The sequence below is a fragment of the Erinaceus europaeus genome, chromosome 14 (assembly GCF_950295315.1).
Source record: "Erinaceus europaeus chromosome 14, mEriEur2.1, whole genome shotgun sequence".
Lineage (NCBI taxonomy): Eukaryota > Metazoa > Chordata > Mammalia > Eulipotyphla > Erinaceidae > Erinaceus > Erinaceus europaeus.
The window spans coordinates 5927261-5941954 of NC_080175.1; the positions used below are offsets into that span (position 1 = coordinate 5927261).

The window sequence follows — 14694 nt, forward strand, 5'->3', positions numbered from 1 at the left end:
TAAGTCTGCAGCACTTGAGAACCTTTACTAGGTTCAATACTGTGACTCCTAGACTTAATACAATGTTAAACCTAATTTAATGTTGGCAGGCAGGATTAGTTTGAACTGAGTGGGCCGAAGTCTGAGGTGGGGAACAATGGTCACGTTTTACACCAATGAACCCCAGTGGTGGGTGGCACGGCAGATGCTGACTCAGCAGCGCCCACTAACACCATCATCTGTGACCCCATGCCGTGGCAACCACGTTCTTCTGAGTGAATCCAGAGGATTAAGCCGGCCTACGCAGATACGTGTCAACAGTGCCTGAGTGAAGACGGCGGGGCTGAGAGATACATGACCGCCGAGAGGTTTACACCCCAGCCACCGTCTGCTCTCTTCTTGGTGTGGCGTCCTCCTGAAAACACTTACCCTTGGAGGAGGACAGGTGAGGGGTGAAATAATGACTTTTTACCTTGTCTAGCTAATGTCTGGGGAAATACTGAGCTTGAGATACCAAGGATTTCTGAGATGCCATACCCCCACACATGGTCTCTCTCTTTCTTGTTGGGTGGACCACCCTGCTAGTCTCACGTCATGGAACCTTTGTCAACCTAAAGCAAGAATCAAAGGATTAACTATACTGTATCCACTTATTACTTTTTACTACTCAATAACAAGGAAAAACTCATTTTTTTTCTTCTTCTTCTCCTTCTCCTTCTCCTTCTCCTTCTCCTTCTTCTTCTTCCCTCCACCAGGGTGATTGCTGGGGCTCGGTGTCTGCACCACGAATCCACGGCTCCTGGGGGCCGTTTTTCCCATTTTGTTGCCCTTGTTGTTGTGCTCGTTATAGTTGTCATAGTCGTTGTTGTTGGATAGGACAGAGAGAAATGGAGAGAGGAGGGGAAGACAGAGAGGGGGAGAGAAAGACAGACACCTACAGACCTGCTTCACCGTTTGCGAAGCAACCTCCTGCGGACGGGGAGCCGGGGGCTCGAACCGGGATCCCTACACCGGCCCCTGCGCTCCGTGCCACATGCGCTTAACCCGCTGTGCCACTGCCCGACTCCCGAAAAACTCATTTTTAGAGGCCACATTTTTCACTAGATGGATACAGCACAGTAGGTGATTTCTGATTTTTGAAACCATATAAAATACGCCAATGAAACATCAGAGGGGTGTGTGTGTGTGTGTGTGTGTGTGTGTGTGTATTTCTCCATTCTTGCGTTAACATTTCTTTTTTTAATAAATATATTTAAAAAACCATCTTTGTTTATTTGTATTAGATAGAGACAGCCAGAAATCTAGAAGAAGGGGGAGACAGAGGACAGAGAGAGAAAGAAAGACTCCTGTAGCACTGCTTCACCACTCACGCGGGTGGAGACCGGGGGCTCAAACCTGGGTCCTTGCGCATTATAATGTGTAGGCTCAACCAGGTGCGCCACCTCCCAGCCCCCTGGACTGCCATTTCTACAGCAAACACTTTCTTATCATAGATCTATGGCAGGCTGCCTTCCCCACAGGCTAAGTCTACCTGCAGTCCTCCCAGTGTGTAGGTGACAGGCCTCATTTCCGCTCCAGCTGCCTCAGCAGAGCTAGTGACTAGAGCTAGAGCACAGCGCCCAGGACACAGCTCGGCTGGGCTGGGAGCCTGCAAGCAATGTCTCCCACAAGGCTGTAAGGTGAGATCATGTTCTGCCGCTGGGAGGTATAGACAGAATCCCGGAGGGTGGGGGAGCCGAGAGGGGACTCTTCCTGACCTCCCTCGTTTGCTCCCATCAGCCCAGCCACCCCTACAGACAGTGCTAGCTACAGGGTCAGCTACCCCCAGCCCTCCCCTAACCCTAACTTCCTCTTCCCTTTCCCCTCTCCTGACGTGTGGGTGGTAACTGCCTGTGCTATTACTAACTTCTGGGTTACTTCAGTATTCTTTGGCGTTCTTTCAGCCTTCTAGCAGCAGACCAACCAATTCCCTGTCAAGTGTCTTCCAGATTTGAATGTTTTCCTCACTGGGCCCTGACACGGCACTCTTTGGACACCCAAACCAGTAAATACTTAAATCTTGTTTTGATCTGAATTTCCTTACTGACATAAATTAATCTGGTACACCGGCATGCTGTGTCTTCTCCGCATTTAGTGTTCCTGAGTTTTTGATTGATTGATTGATTAGAGCTTTCACATCAGTCCTTTCTGTTTCATAGAAGTCTTTTCCCAGCTGTTCTGTGTGTGTGTGTGTGTGTGTGTGTGTGTGCACACTCAAGGTATCTTTGATCAAACGATGAATATTCTATCAATCTTTTCCTTTAATGGCATTAGATTTCGCAAGGAAATCTCCCTAATTCAGGATTATAAAGATAAAGGCCTTTATCTTTCTAAAGCATCTGTATTTTCTTTACATTTAAGACCTTAATACAGTTTGAGGCCAGGTGGTGGTGCACCTGGCTGAGTGCACACACTACAGTGCACAAGGACCTGAGTTCAAGCCTTCGGTCCCCGCCTGCTGGGGGGAGCTTCATGAGTGGTGGAGCAGTGCTGCAGGTGTCTCTCTGCCTTCCTCTCTCTCTCCCACTTCCCTCTCAGTCTCTGTCTCTGTACAAAGTAAATAAAGTAACTGATTAAAGAAAATACAGTTGGAACTTTTTACACAAGTTACATGTGTCCCTTTAGTGACTACGCAAAGCAAAGCACACGTGCATGTCCAGCTGCCTACAAACTCACGGCTTATGCATGTGCCTCTGTTTTCAAAAACATCATAATAAACATTACTCCAGGAGTTACAGCATCCACACATTTAAAATGTTACAATGTTTGAAATACAAAAATAACTTCCAAAAGCCTCCATCAAATGTTTAAACCATACGCTTGCGAATGAAATGAAAACCCTCGAAGAAAACAAGTCATTTCCCAGTCACGTCCAGATTCTGAAATCGGGCATGAGACCAGGGCACTAAATCATCGCTTCCGAGAATTGAGACGAGGTTTCAGAAAGGAAGTTAAATCATATCTTGTGTGGTGCCATAAAGTAACTCGTCTGGAAACTAAAGAAACTTGACACACCATCCATCTCTCTCATCTCTCTGAGGCAGCAGAAATTACGTCACAAAGACAAACCCCAGCACAGAAGCACGTGTAGCTTTTGTCTTTGGTGTCAGTCAGTGGAGCGCCCATCTTTCCCCAGCTGAGACTGGAGCTGGGCTCTCCTCACACCAGCTTCTTCCCTGTGCGCACTGTCTGGGGGCGGACGTCTAAACGCCTACTGCACAGGCAGTGCTCAGTGCACACACCTCTGGGGAGCGCTTACAGAAGGTGAGGAAAGGAGAAAGGCAAGTCTGTCTTTAAATGGATTCTCAGCACACCTCGCAGTCTGCATAAAAACGCAGAGGTTCTGACAATGATGTCACGGCGGGAAGAGGTCCGGGACGTGAAGAGGCAGGAGTGGGGAGAGGTGGCGGAGACCTGGCTGGCTCGTGCTAGCAGCGCAGGCTGCACAGACCGCGACTGCGAAGTGTTCCCTTCAGCAGTGAACTGAGAGCGCCATCCCCGAGTGGCATGTGTCAACAAGCTAGCACGATGCTCGGGACAGAAATCCATCACCTTTTTCATCGTCTGGGAGTTTAGTTTCCAAGCAAAGAAGAGGAAACATGCAAAGCAAATTACTAAAAAGCAGAGCTCATGGGAGGAGGAAGGAGAGTGAAAGGAAGAAAACCACTCCGAACAATTAAGTAATAAACTGGTGACTGTTCTCAGAGCGGCCTTGTGTGCTTACTAGCTTTCCACATTTCTTTATTTCATTCAAATCTTTGCCAGAAGAACATATAAAATGGAGAAAACCTGAAGCACAAACATTAGCATCATTTCAAATAAAAATCACTTCGCTAGGGAGTCGGGCGGTGGCGCAGCGGGTTAAGCGCGTGTGGAGCAAAGCGCAGGGACCGGTGTAAGGATCCCGGTTCGAGCCCCCAGCTCCCCGCCTGCAGGGGAGTCGCTTCACGGGCGGTGAAGCAGGTCTGCAGGTGTCTGTCTTTCTCTCCCCCTCTCTGTCTTCCCCTCCTCTCTCCATTTCTCTCTGTCCTATTCAACAACAACGACATCAGTAACAACAACAATATTAAACAACAAAGGCAACACAAGGGAAAATAAATAAATAAATTTAAAACCAAATCACATGGCTATCTAGAAGAACGATTTCCTCCCCATCTTCTCAATGATTTCCCCGCCCTCTTAAATAGTAAGATGCTGGGTGTCCTTGATGTGGCTTCACTTTCCTTACTTATCCCCATTACCATGTCTTTATTCTGCTTTTAGATTTGACGTCTCTTCCTGATTTTTATATTGTCTAATGTTTCCTTTCATAGGGTAGTTTACTCTCAAGCAAGTGTCATGTCACCGTATTTTAAAACATAGGTGTTCACAATGGACTAGAAAAACCAGGGAAGAGCTCAGTGCCGGAACACAGGACTCACACGCATGAGCTCCGGTTCAGTCCCCAGTCTCATAAGCTTCTGAATAAAGCTCTATTTCTCTCTCATTAGTAAATAAGTCTTTCTTTCTTTCTTTTTTTTAAGTAGGTGGTGGTCTGGGAGGTGGCACTGTGGATAAAGCATTACTCTGAAGCATGAAGTCCCAAATTCAAGCCCTGGTATCATATGTTCTAGAGAGATACATAGGCAAATAGATAAAAACTTGAAAGAAAAAAAAAGGAATAATGGGGGCTGGGCAGTGGCACACCCAGTTGAGCAGACAGGTTCCAATGTGCAAGGACCGAAGTTCAAGCCCCCAGTCTCTGCATCTGTCTCTCTTCCTTTCTTTTCTTTCTTTTGTGCCTCCAGGGTTATATCTGGGGCTCGGTGCCTGCACTACAAATCCACTACTCCTAGAGGCCATTTTTTCCCCTTTTTGTTGGCCTTGTTGTTATTGTTATTGCTGTTGTTGGATAGGACAGAGAGAAATGGAGAGAGGAGGGGAAGACAGAAAAAGGGAGAGAAAGACAGACACCTACAGACCTGCTTCACCGCCTGTGAAGCGACCCGCCCTGCAGGTGGGGAGCCGGGGGCTCGACCTGGGATCCTTACACCGGTCCTTGCGCTTTGCACCATGTGCGCTTAACCCGCTGCGCTACTGCCCAGCCCGTCTCGTCTCTTCCTTTCTATCTCCCCATTCCCTCTCCGTATCTGGCTATCTCTAGAAAATAAAGCTAATAATAAAAATGAATAAATAAAGGAATTAAGGGCAAAATGAGTCAGAAATTCTCGCATTTACATATAGATGGCGGCTGTCGTACTTCACTTATATGACAAAATATCCTACTAGAGATGCCCAGACACTTAATGGACCTTTTCTCTAGCTTTCTCGGGTTCTTATGCCACCTAGACTCTGGGCTGGATGCAGTCAGGGGCTGCATTTAGAGTGAAGACTTTCTACTTAACCTCCCTGACCTCAGTTTCTTGCTCTCTCTCTCCCTTTCTCTGGGACTAGTGTCCCCAAGCACAAAGCCTCGCTACCTTGATTTCTGGAGCTACTACACATGCCATTCCTTGCTGGCAAGCAGGAAGGGAGAAGGGTAGCTGTATGATTGAGCCACATGGAGGTAAAGGACTAGGGATTATCTCGAAGACAAAAGCCTTTGTTCTCTGCCCGGCCCTCCTCACTGGAGCACCTACAAGGTCTCTGTAAAGTTGGAAGTGGGGGGTGGGGAGGATAAAATGAGATTTTTCACTGACCTCTTTAGCTCTGCTAAGTTATTCAGCACTCCTCCCAACACTTCCCATCTTACACACTGTGAGTCACACACCAGGCTATCTGCTAGCTTCATCAAAGGTTGGAATCTCTCTTATTCTCATTGTTCTTAGATAACAGAAGAGGAAATAAGGGAGGAAAAGCCCATTTCCTTCTGTGATTAGGAGTTGTGATTCTGTTTTTAGAAGCCAGTGTCTCCCTCCCTGAAGGAAAACTGCTCACATTATACCTTCTTCCTAAATAGGGGTGAACGCCATCAGACGCTGCTGCTCCGCCCGCACTATCTACAGGAGGGGAAACTTTTTTTTGTCAAGTGAATGAGAACAAAGAATTTTTTTAAAAATTTTATTACCTTTATTTATTGGGTAGAGACAGCCAGATATCAAGAGGGGTGGGGGAGACAGGAAGAGAGACAAAGAGATACCTGCAGCCCTGCTTCACCACTCGCAAAGCTTTCCCCTTACAGGTGGGGACTGGGAGCTCGAACTCGGGTCCCTGCACATTGCAACATCTGCACTCAACCAGGTGCACCACCACCCAGCCCCCAGAACAAAGAATTTTGCCGTCAACTCTATCCCAAGAATTATCTTTGTGGGAGTCGGGCGGTAGCGCAGCGGGTTAAGCACAGGTGGCGCAAAGCACAAGGACCAGTGTCAGGACCCCGGTTCGAGCCCCTGGCTTCCCACTTGTAGGGGACTCACTTCACAGGTGGTGAAGCAGGTCTGCAGGTGTCTTTCTCTCCCCCTGTCTTTCCCTCCTCTCTTCATTTCTTTCTGTCCTAGTCCTATCCAACAACGATGACATCAACAACAACAACAATAAAGCAACAAGGGCAACAAAATGAAATAAATATTTAAAAAAAAGAATTATCTTTGTTTCTTTCATGGAAAGTTCTGATTTCTCCCCCTTCCATCGCTGCTGCCCACAAACATGATAGGGGAGTGCACCAATGCCCTCAGCTTCAGCTACCACTCACTTTGCAACAGGTTCCAAATCTCTGCACACATTATCTTCGACTCCATCCAGTTCTCAATCATTATCTAGAATCACAACGTTGTGACTCGGTAGTTTCCCAAACTCCTCACATTTTGACCAAATTTTGTACTCTATCTAAATTGGTTCTCCCTGCTTCCTCGCTTCTTTTTAATTCCTCAAAAATTAATTAATTTATTTATTTCTTACAAATTTAACAACAAAGGATCACTGCTCGGCAGCACCTTATAACCTGGCTTTTGAGTCTCTCCCTCTGACTAGCAATAGTCTGTCTCGCCTCAGAGTGACTTCCCACTCAAAGCTCTCCTCACTGCACCTGTCCCTGTGTCCTCGACCTCTGGGAGAGGATAATCAAGGTCCCACGACAACTCAAATCTCTCTTCGAGGTGGTCCCCCCAACTCTTGAGACCCCCGGCCGAAGGAGCTCTTCTGCTGCGCTTACCCCTCCATCTCCTGATCGAGACAAATTCAACCACCACCTCGTATCACATTTACTGTGAGTTTTTCTTTTTCTTTTTTCCTTCTCCTTGGTTGTCTCTGGGGCTTAGCAACGAGGGACATCTTTTTCAAATAGAGAGAGAGAGAGAGAGAGAAGCACACCATGGAACTGAGGCTTCCTCCAGTGCAGTGGGAGCGGGGCTCAAAGCCTGGCCTCACGGACGGCAAAGCTGGCCCTGTCAGTGAGACTCGAGCAGCCAACGCCTCTCACTGCGCTTGGCCCCAGCGCCAAACACAGCACAGATACCCGAGGCATTCACCACACGTCGCTGCACCTGGCAGTCCGATGCCCTCGTCTGCCTCTCTCCCCAAGCTTTACACCCTGAATTATCCACAAGCTAGAAAGTAAATCCTCCTCATTATTTACCAGTCTCATAGAGAACGGTACAAGGAAGACAGCTGAACGTTACTGGAAATTCCTCTGAAGCCGACCACGCTAAGGGCCTCTAGAACGAGCAGCAGAGGGGCTGTGGCTGGCATGGGACGCAGCACGGAGGCGCCAGGGGCAGCAGTGTCATGCGACTCCCCCACCTGAGTGGTGGCTTCACAGGAGTTTGCCCTGGAGTAATTCATTCACCCATAGCTGTGTGCTGTGGTCTCTGTAACTCTTTTTTTTTTTCCTTTCTTTTTACACTAAGATTTAATTATATTAGTATCATTAACTAACATGGAAAATAGGACTACTTACCAAAACAGAACTCAGCCTTTGGTCTTAGCTTAGTTGCATCGCTAACCTAACAGAGAAAAAGGGAGGAGTCACTTACTTCTTCATTACACTACTGGAACCAACCTAAAACGCAGTGGGTGGGCGTTGTCACAGCTGTGATTATCACGAGAGCTACAAAGATCTAGTACACAGAGCTGAAATCAAACTCTCAAGACAGCTGGAGGACTGTAAATTAAAGCCAGGACAGTCTCACTGTAAGATGTTTAAAACCAATGACACCTCCGTGTTGTCTTTGGACAAACTCGTCTTTTCTCCAGAGCAAACACGAGGGAGTTGAAAAGGCAGACCATTAGCTCTGTGTAAATCTTGCACATGTAAAACCCTCACACATGTAAAGACTTTCAGTTTGTGGCAATGAAGACTGCATATCTTAAGGTTAGAAATCCAACAGTCTGAGCAGAGGGTAGATAGCATAATGATTATGCAAACAGACTCTCATGCCTGAGGCTCCAAAGGCCCAGGTTCAATCCCCCACACCACCATAAGCCAGAGCTATACGGTGCTCTGGTAAAAAAAAAGAAAGAAAAAAAAGAAAAAAGAAATCCAACAGTCATGACCAGGAAAGCAAAATGGCATTGGCAGCCCTCCTGTACAGCAGAGGATCAGGCAGCAGCCGGGTCCCTTCCTCGGCTCCTTCCATGGCTCCTGCTACCTGAGTAGAAGGTTGTGTCGGGCTGCTGCTGTCTCTGCAGGTACAGCTCTCTGAGGGTCCCTTCCTGACCAGTGCCATGCTGTCACCCAGGTCGAGCACTGACCGCTGTAACATCTGCTTTGTACCTTTAGAGGAAACCCTAAGTTGTCTGGGGCCCCTGATCATCCCCACTACCAAGTCACAGTTCTCAGCCACACTGAAATTTGTTCTAGCAATGAATCTGGGGGGAAAGAGAGGCATGCAGAGTTCAGACTGTACAAAGCAAACTTCAGTAGGACAGAGATGACAGTTGAGAGAGCTTCACAATGAAGGTTATATTCTAAAGGAAAGAGAAAGAGAGAACAGCTGGCCAGTCAGCATCTCTGCTTTACAGAGATCTTGAGTTTGAACAGGATTTCGTACTTTTTAAAAGCCCAGCATCTGACAGGGAGGGAGACAGCTCACCCAGCAGGCCTGGGTTTGAGCCCGTGAGTCATCACGTGGAGCACAATGCAAAAACTCCACAAGCTTCACAGGCAGTGGGCAGTGCTGTGGTGTCTCTCCTGTCTCTACCCTTCCCTCTCCCTCCCTGTTTCTTACTCTCTACCCAGGAAAAGGAAAAAAACAGAAAATCTCCTGGAAGCAATGAGATCACAAAGGATGAAGCCCTGGGATGGAGGGGCGGAGGGAGAGGGAGAGGGAGAGGGGGAGGGGGAGGGGGAGGGGGAGGGGAGGGGGAGGGGGAGAGGGAGGGGGGAGGGGGAGGGAGAGGGAGAGAGGGAGGGGGAGGGGGAGGGGGAGGGAGGGAGGGAGAGGGAGGGAGGGGGAGGGGGGAGGGGGAGGGGGAGGGGGAGGGAGAGGGACTGGATTCCAGCAATTAAAGCCAGGCAGGCAGATGGGGTTGTCTCCCATCTTGGGATAGGTCATTCCAACCCTCTAAAGGGTTTTCTTTCCTTTCCTTTCCTTTCCTTTCCTTTTCTTTCTTTCTTTCTTTCTTTCTTTCTTTCTTTCTTTCTTTCTTTCTTTCTTTCTTTCTTTCTTTTTTCTTGCCTCCAGGGTTATTGCTGGGCCTGCACTATGAACCCACTACTCCTGGAGGCCATTTTTTCCCATTTTTGTTGCCCTTGTTGTTACCCTTTTCATTATTATTGCTGTCACTGTTGTTGTTGTTGCTGGATAGGAGAGAGAGATCAAGAGAGGAGGGGAAGACAGAGAGGGGAGAGAAAGGAGAGGCACTTGCAGACCTGCTTTACCGCTTATGAAGCAACCCCCATGCAAGTGGGGAGCTGGGGGCTCGAACCAGGATCCTTACGCCGGCCCTTGCACTTCGTGCATGTGCATTTAACCTCCTGCACTACCGCCCGACTTCCAAGGGTCTTACTTTTATTTTACTGATCTATACTTTCACTTACACCCAAAAAAAGTGGCCCAGGAGGTGGCGCAGTGGACAAAGCATTGGATTCTCAACCACAAGGTCCTGAGTTCAATCCCTGGCAGTACATGTTCCAGAGTAATGTCTGATTCTTTCTCTCTCCTATCTTTCTCATGAATAAATTCTTTAAAAAAAAAAAGCACGTACCTTAAAAAATAATTTTAAAAAGGTACAAGCGGATGGCCGCCTCTTCCACTCCTGGCCCAATAAAACAAGGCACGTGAGGGTCAAACTGCAATGCGCAAACATGTACTGTGGGCAGTCAGGCGAGCAGGGGCCTACAGGGGGCTGGTTCTACAGCAGATTCCTTAACTTACTAAGAACTTTGCCTCTCTAAAGATCAGGCTGTAGACTACCCAGAAACATCTCTTAAATCTTAATTTACAGCAATACTTTTCTTCCAAGGCTTGACTTTAGCACATTTCCCTGTAAGTATGTAACCTTTATTATCCAGGGGCTTTTCTGTTAAGTCAGTCAGAAGAGCTCTATTGTGACACAAACAAAAGATTTATAAAAATCTCTTTTAGGGAGTCGGGCTGTAGCGCAGCGGGTTAAGCACAGGTGGCGCAAAGCACAAGGACCGGCATAAGGATCCCGGTTGGAACCCCGGTTCCCCACCTGCAGGGGAGTCGCTTCACAGGCGGTGAAGCAGGTCTGCGGGTGTCTATCTTTCTCTCCTCCTCTCTGTCTTCCCCTCCTCTCTCCATTTCTCTCTGTCCTATCCAACAACGACAACAACAATAATAACTATAACAATAAAACAAGGGCAACAAAAGGGAATAAATAAATAAAATAAATATTAAAAAAATATATCTAAAAAACAAATCTCTTTTAAAGGGAGTCGGGTGGTAGCGCAGCGGGTTAAGCGCACGTGGCGCAAAGTGCAAGGACCGCCCTAAGGATCCCAGTTTGAGCCCCCGGCTCCCCACCTGCAGGGGGAGTCATTTTACAGGCGGTGAAGCAGGTCTGCCTGCAGGTGTCTGTCTTTCTCTCCCCCTCCCTGTCTTCCCCTCCTCTCTTCATTTCTCTCTGTCCTATCCAACAACAACGACATCGATAACAACAACAATAATAACTACGACAACAATAATAAGACAACAAGGGCAACAAAAGGGAAAATTAATAAATTTTTTAAAGAAAATCTCTTTTAAATAGAGGCACACTTGTAAACAAATCTTCTGTTGAAGAGATTGGTCGGCAAACCCCACTATATGTACAGCAGTGTGCATGGGTGAATGATTTATATTTTGCCACTGATTTTCAGTTGCTTGTCTTAGTCATTAGCCAATTATTACTTGGTGTAACGCACGTGCACACACACCCACTGGGCTAGCACCTGAAGCATCTCTCTCACTTCCCCAAAACACTAATATGAAAGAAAAAAATAAAAGGAAAAATAATCACCTGACAATATTAAATTTACCATTTTTTTAAAGTACTGTAAAAATGTCAGATAAGTCACTAAGGAAAAGACCCAGTGAAATGAGGGGGGCAGTACATTCCTTCAGGGGACCAGGTGGAGGTGCACCTGGTTAAGTCACCAAGGAAAAGACCAAGTGAAATGAGGGGGGGCAGTACATTCCTTCAGGGGACCAGGTGGAGGTGCACCTGGTTAAGCACTAAGGAAAAGACCAAGTGAAATGAGGGGGGCAGTACATTCCTTCAGGGGACCAGGTGGAGGTGCTCCTGGTTAAGCGCTAAGGAAAAGACCAAGTGAAATGGGGGGGGGCAGTACATTCCTTCAGGGGACCAGGTGGAGGTGCACCTGGTTAAGCGCTAAGGAAAAGACCAAGTGAAATGAGGGGGGGGGGCAGTACATTCCTTCAGGGGACCAGGTGGAGGTGCACCTGGTTAAGCGCTAAGGAAAAGACCAAGTGAAATGAGGGGGGGCAGTACATTCCTTCAGGGGACCAGGTGGAGGTGCACCTGGTTAAGCGCTAAGGAAAAGACCAAGTGAAATGGGGGGGGGGCAGTACATTCCTTCAGGGGACCAGGTGGAGGTGCTCCTGGTTAAGCGCTAAGGAAAAGACCAAGTGAAATGGGGGGGGCAGTACATTCCTTCAGGGGACCAGGTGGAGGTGCACCTGGTTAAGCGCTAAGGAAAAGACCAAGTGAAATGGGGGGGGGGGGCAGTACATTCCTTCAGGGGACCAGGTGGAGGTGCACCTGGTTAAGCGCTAAGGAAAAGACCAAGTGAAATGGGGGGGGGGCAGTATATTCCTTCAGGGGACCAGGTGGAGGTGCACCTGGTTAAGCGCTAAGGAAAAGACCAAGTGAAATGGGGGGGGCAGTACATTCCTTCAGGGGACCAGGTGGAGGTGCACCTGGTTAAGCGCTAAGGAAAAGACCAAGTGTAATGGGGGGGGGGGGGCAGTACATTCCTTCAGGGGACCAGGTGGAGGTGCACCTGGTTAAGCGCTAAGGAAAAGACCAAGTGAAATGGGGGGGGGGAGGCAGTACATTCCTTCAGGGGACCAGGTGGAGGTGCACCTGGTTAAGCGCTAAAGAAAAGACCAAGTGAAATGAGGGGGGGCAGTACATTCCTTCAGGGGACCAGGTGGAGGTGCTCCTGGTTAAGCGCTAAGGAAAAGACCAAGTGAAATGAGGGGGGGCAGTACATTCCTTCAGGGGACCAGGTGGAGGTGCACCTGGTTAAGCGCTAAGGAAAAGACCAAGTGAAATGGGGGGGGGGCAGTACATTCCTTCAGGGGACCAGGTGGAGGTGCACCTGGTTAAGCGCTAAGGAAAAGACCAAGTGAAATGGGGGGGGGGCAGTACATTCCTTCAGGGGACCAGGTGGAGGTGCACCTGGTTAAGCGCTAAGGAAAAGACCAAGTGAAATGGGGGGGGGGGCAGTACATTCCTTCAGGGGACCAGGTGGAGGTGCTCCTGGTTAAGCGCTAAGGAAAAGACCAAGTGAAATGGGGGGGGGGGGGCAGTACATTCCTTCAGGGGACCAGGTGGAGGTGCACCTGGTTAAGCGCTAAGGAAAAGACCAAGTGAAATGGGGGGGGGGCAGTACATTCCTTCAGGGGACCAGGTGGAGGTGCACCTGGTTAAGCGCTAAGGAAAAGACCAAGTGAAATGGGGGGGGCAGTACATTCCTTCAGGGGACCAGGTGGAGGTGCACCTGGTTAAGCGCTAAGGAAAAGACCAAGTGAAATGGGGGGGGGGGGCAGTATATTCCTTCAGGGGACCAGGTGGAGGTGCACCTGGTTAAGCGCTAAAGAAAAGACCAAGTGAAATGAGGGGGGGCAGTACATTCCTTCAAGGGACCAGGTGGAGGTGCTCCTGGTTAAGCGCTAAGGAAAAGACCAAGTGAAATGGGGGGGGCAGTACATTCCTTCAGGGGACCAGGTGGAGGTGCTCCTGGTTAAGCGCTAAGGAAAAGACCAAGTGAAATGAGGGGGGGCAGTACATTCCTTCAGGGGACCAGGTGGAGGTGCACCTGGTTAAGCGCTAAGGAAAAGACCAAGTGAAATGGGGGGGGGCAGTACATTCCTTCAGGGGACCAGGTGGAGGTGCACCTGGTTAAGCGCTAAGGAAAAGACCAAGTGAAATGGGGGGGGGCAGTACATTCCTTCAGGGGACCAGGTGGAGGTGCACCTGGTTAAGCGCTAAGGAAAAGACCAAGTGAAATGAGGGGGGGGGGGCAGTACATTCCTTCAGGGGACCAGGTGGAGGTGCACCTGGTTAAGCGCTAAGGAAAAGACCAAGTGAAATGAGGGGGGGGGGCAGTACATTCCTTCAGGGGACCAGGTGGAGGTGCACCTGGTTAAGCGCTAAGGAAAAGACCAAGTGAAATGGTGGGGGGGCAGTACATTCCTTCAGGGGACCAGGTGGAGGTGCTCCTGGTTAAGCGCTAAGGAAAAGACCAAGTGAAATGAGGGGGGGGGCAGTACATTCCTTCAGGGGACCAGGTGGAGGTGCACCTGGTTAAGCGCTAAGGAAAAGACCAAGTGAAATGGGGGGGGGGGCAGTACATTCCTTCAGGGGACCAGGTGGAGGTGCTCCTGGTTAAGCGCTAAGGAAAAGACCAAGTGAAATGGGGGGGGGGGCAGTACCTTCCTTCAGGGGACCAGGTGGAGGTGCACCTGGTTAAGCGCTAAGGAAAAGACCAAGTGAAATGGGGGGGGGGCCAGTACATTCCTTCAGGGGACCAGGTGGAGGTGCACCTGGTTAAGCGCTAAGGAAAAGACCAAGTGAAATGGGGGGGGGGGCAGTACATTCCTTCAGGGGACCAGGTGGAGGTGCTCCTGGTTAAGCGCTAAGGAAAAGACCAAGTGAAATGGGGGGGGGGCAGTACATTCCTTCAGGGGACCAGGTGGAGGTGCACCTGGTTAAGCGCTAAGGAAAAGACCAAGTGAAATGGGGGGGGCAGTACATTCCTTCAGGGGACCAGGTGGAGGTGCACCTGGTTAAGCACACACATTACAGAGTGCAAGGACTCAGGTTCAAACCCCGGCCCCCATGCGCAGGGGGAAAGCCTCACGGGCACTGAAATGGTGCTGCAGGGGGCTCACTATCTTCCCCCTTCTCTCTCCGTTTCTCTCTGTCTCTATCCAGTAATTGAACAAGAAATAAAGCATTATTTCATCATGAAGATCGCTCACATTCCTCAAAATAAAGCAAAAAGCAAACAAAAAAGCCCCGAAGTCAAAGTAACAGGGTTGCGAACTGGAAGCAGAGCTGGCAAGCCTG

The 14694-nt window shown here is 49.0% G+C and overlaps 1 protein-coding gene across 4 annotated transcripts in view; it reads right to left on the reverse strand.

The window, feature by feature from the left end:
* The window catches only part of PLEKHA1 (pleckstrin homology domain containing A1), a 67023-nt gene that overhangs the window by 29137 nt on the left and 23192 nt on the right, over positions 1-14694 (reverse strand). For 3 of the 4 annotated variants that reach the window (XM_060171139.1, XM_060171138.1, XM_060171137.1), the window contains exon 4: positions 7892-7937. In XM_060171139.1, the coding sequence (XP_060027122.1) occupies positions 7892-7937 (46 nt within the window). The remainder of the gene's footprint in view (positions 1-7891; positions 7938-14694) is intronic. The other variant, XM_060171140.1, reaches the window with a different exon arrangement.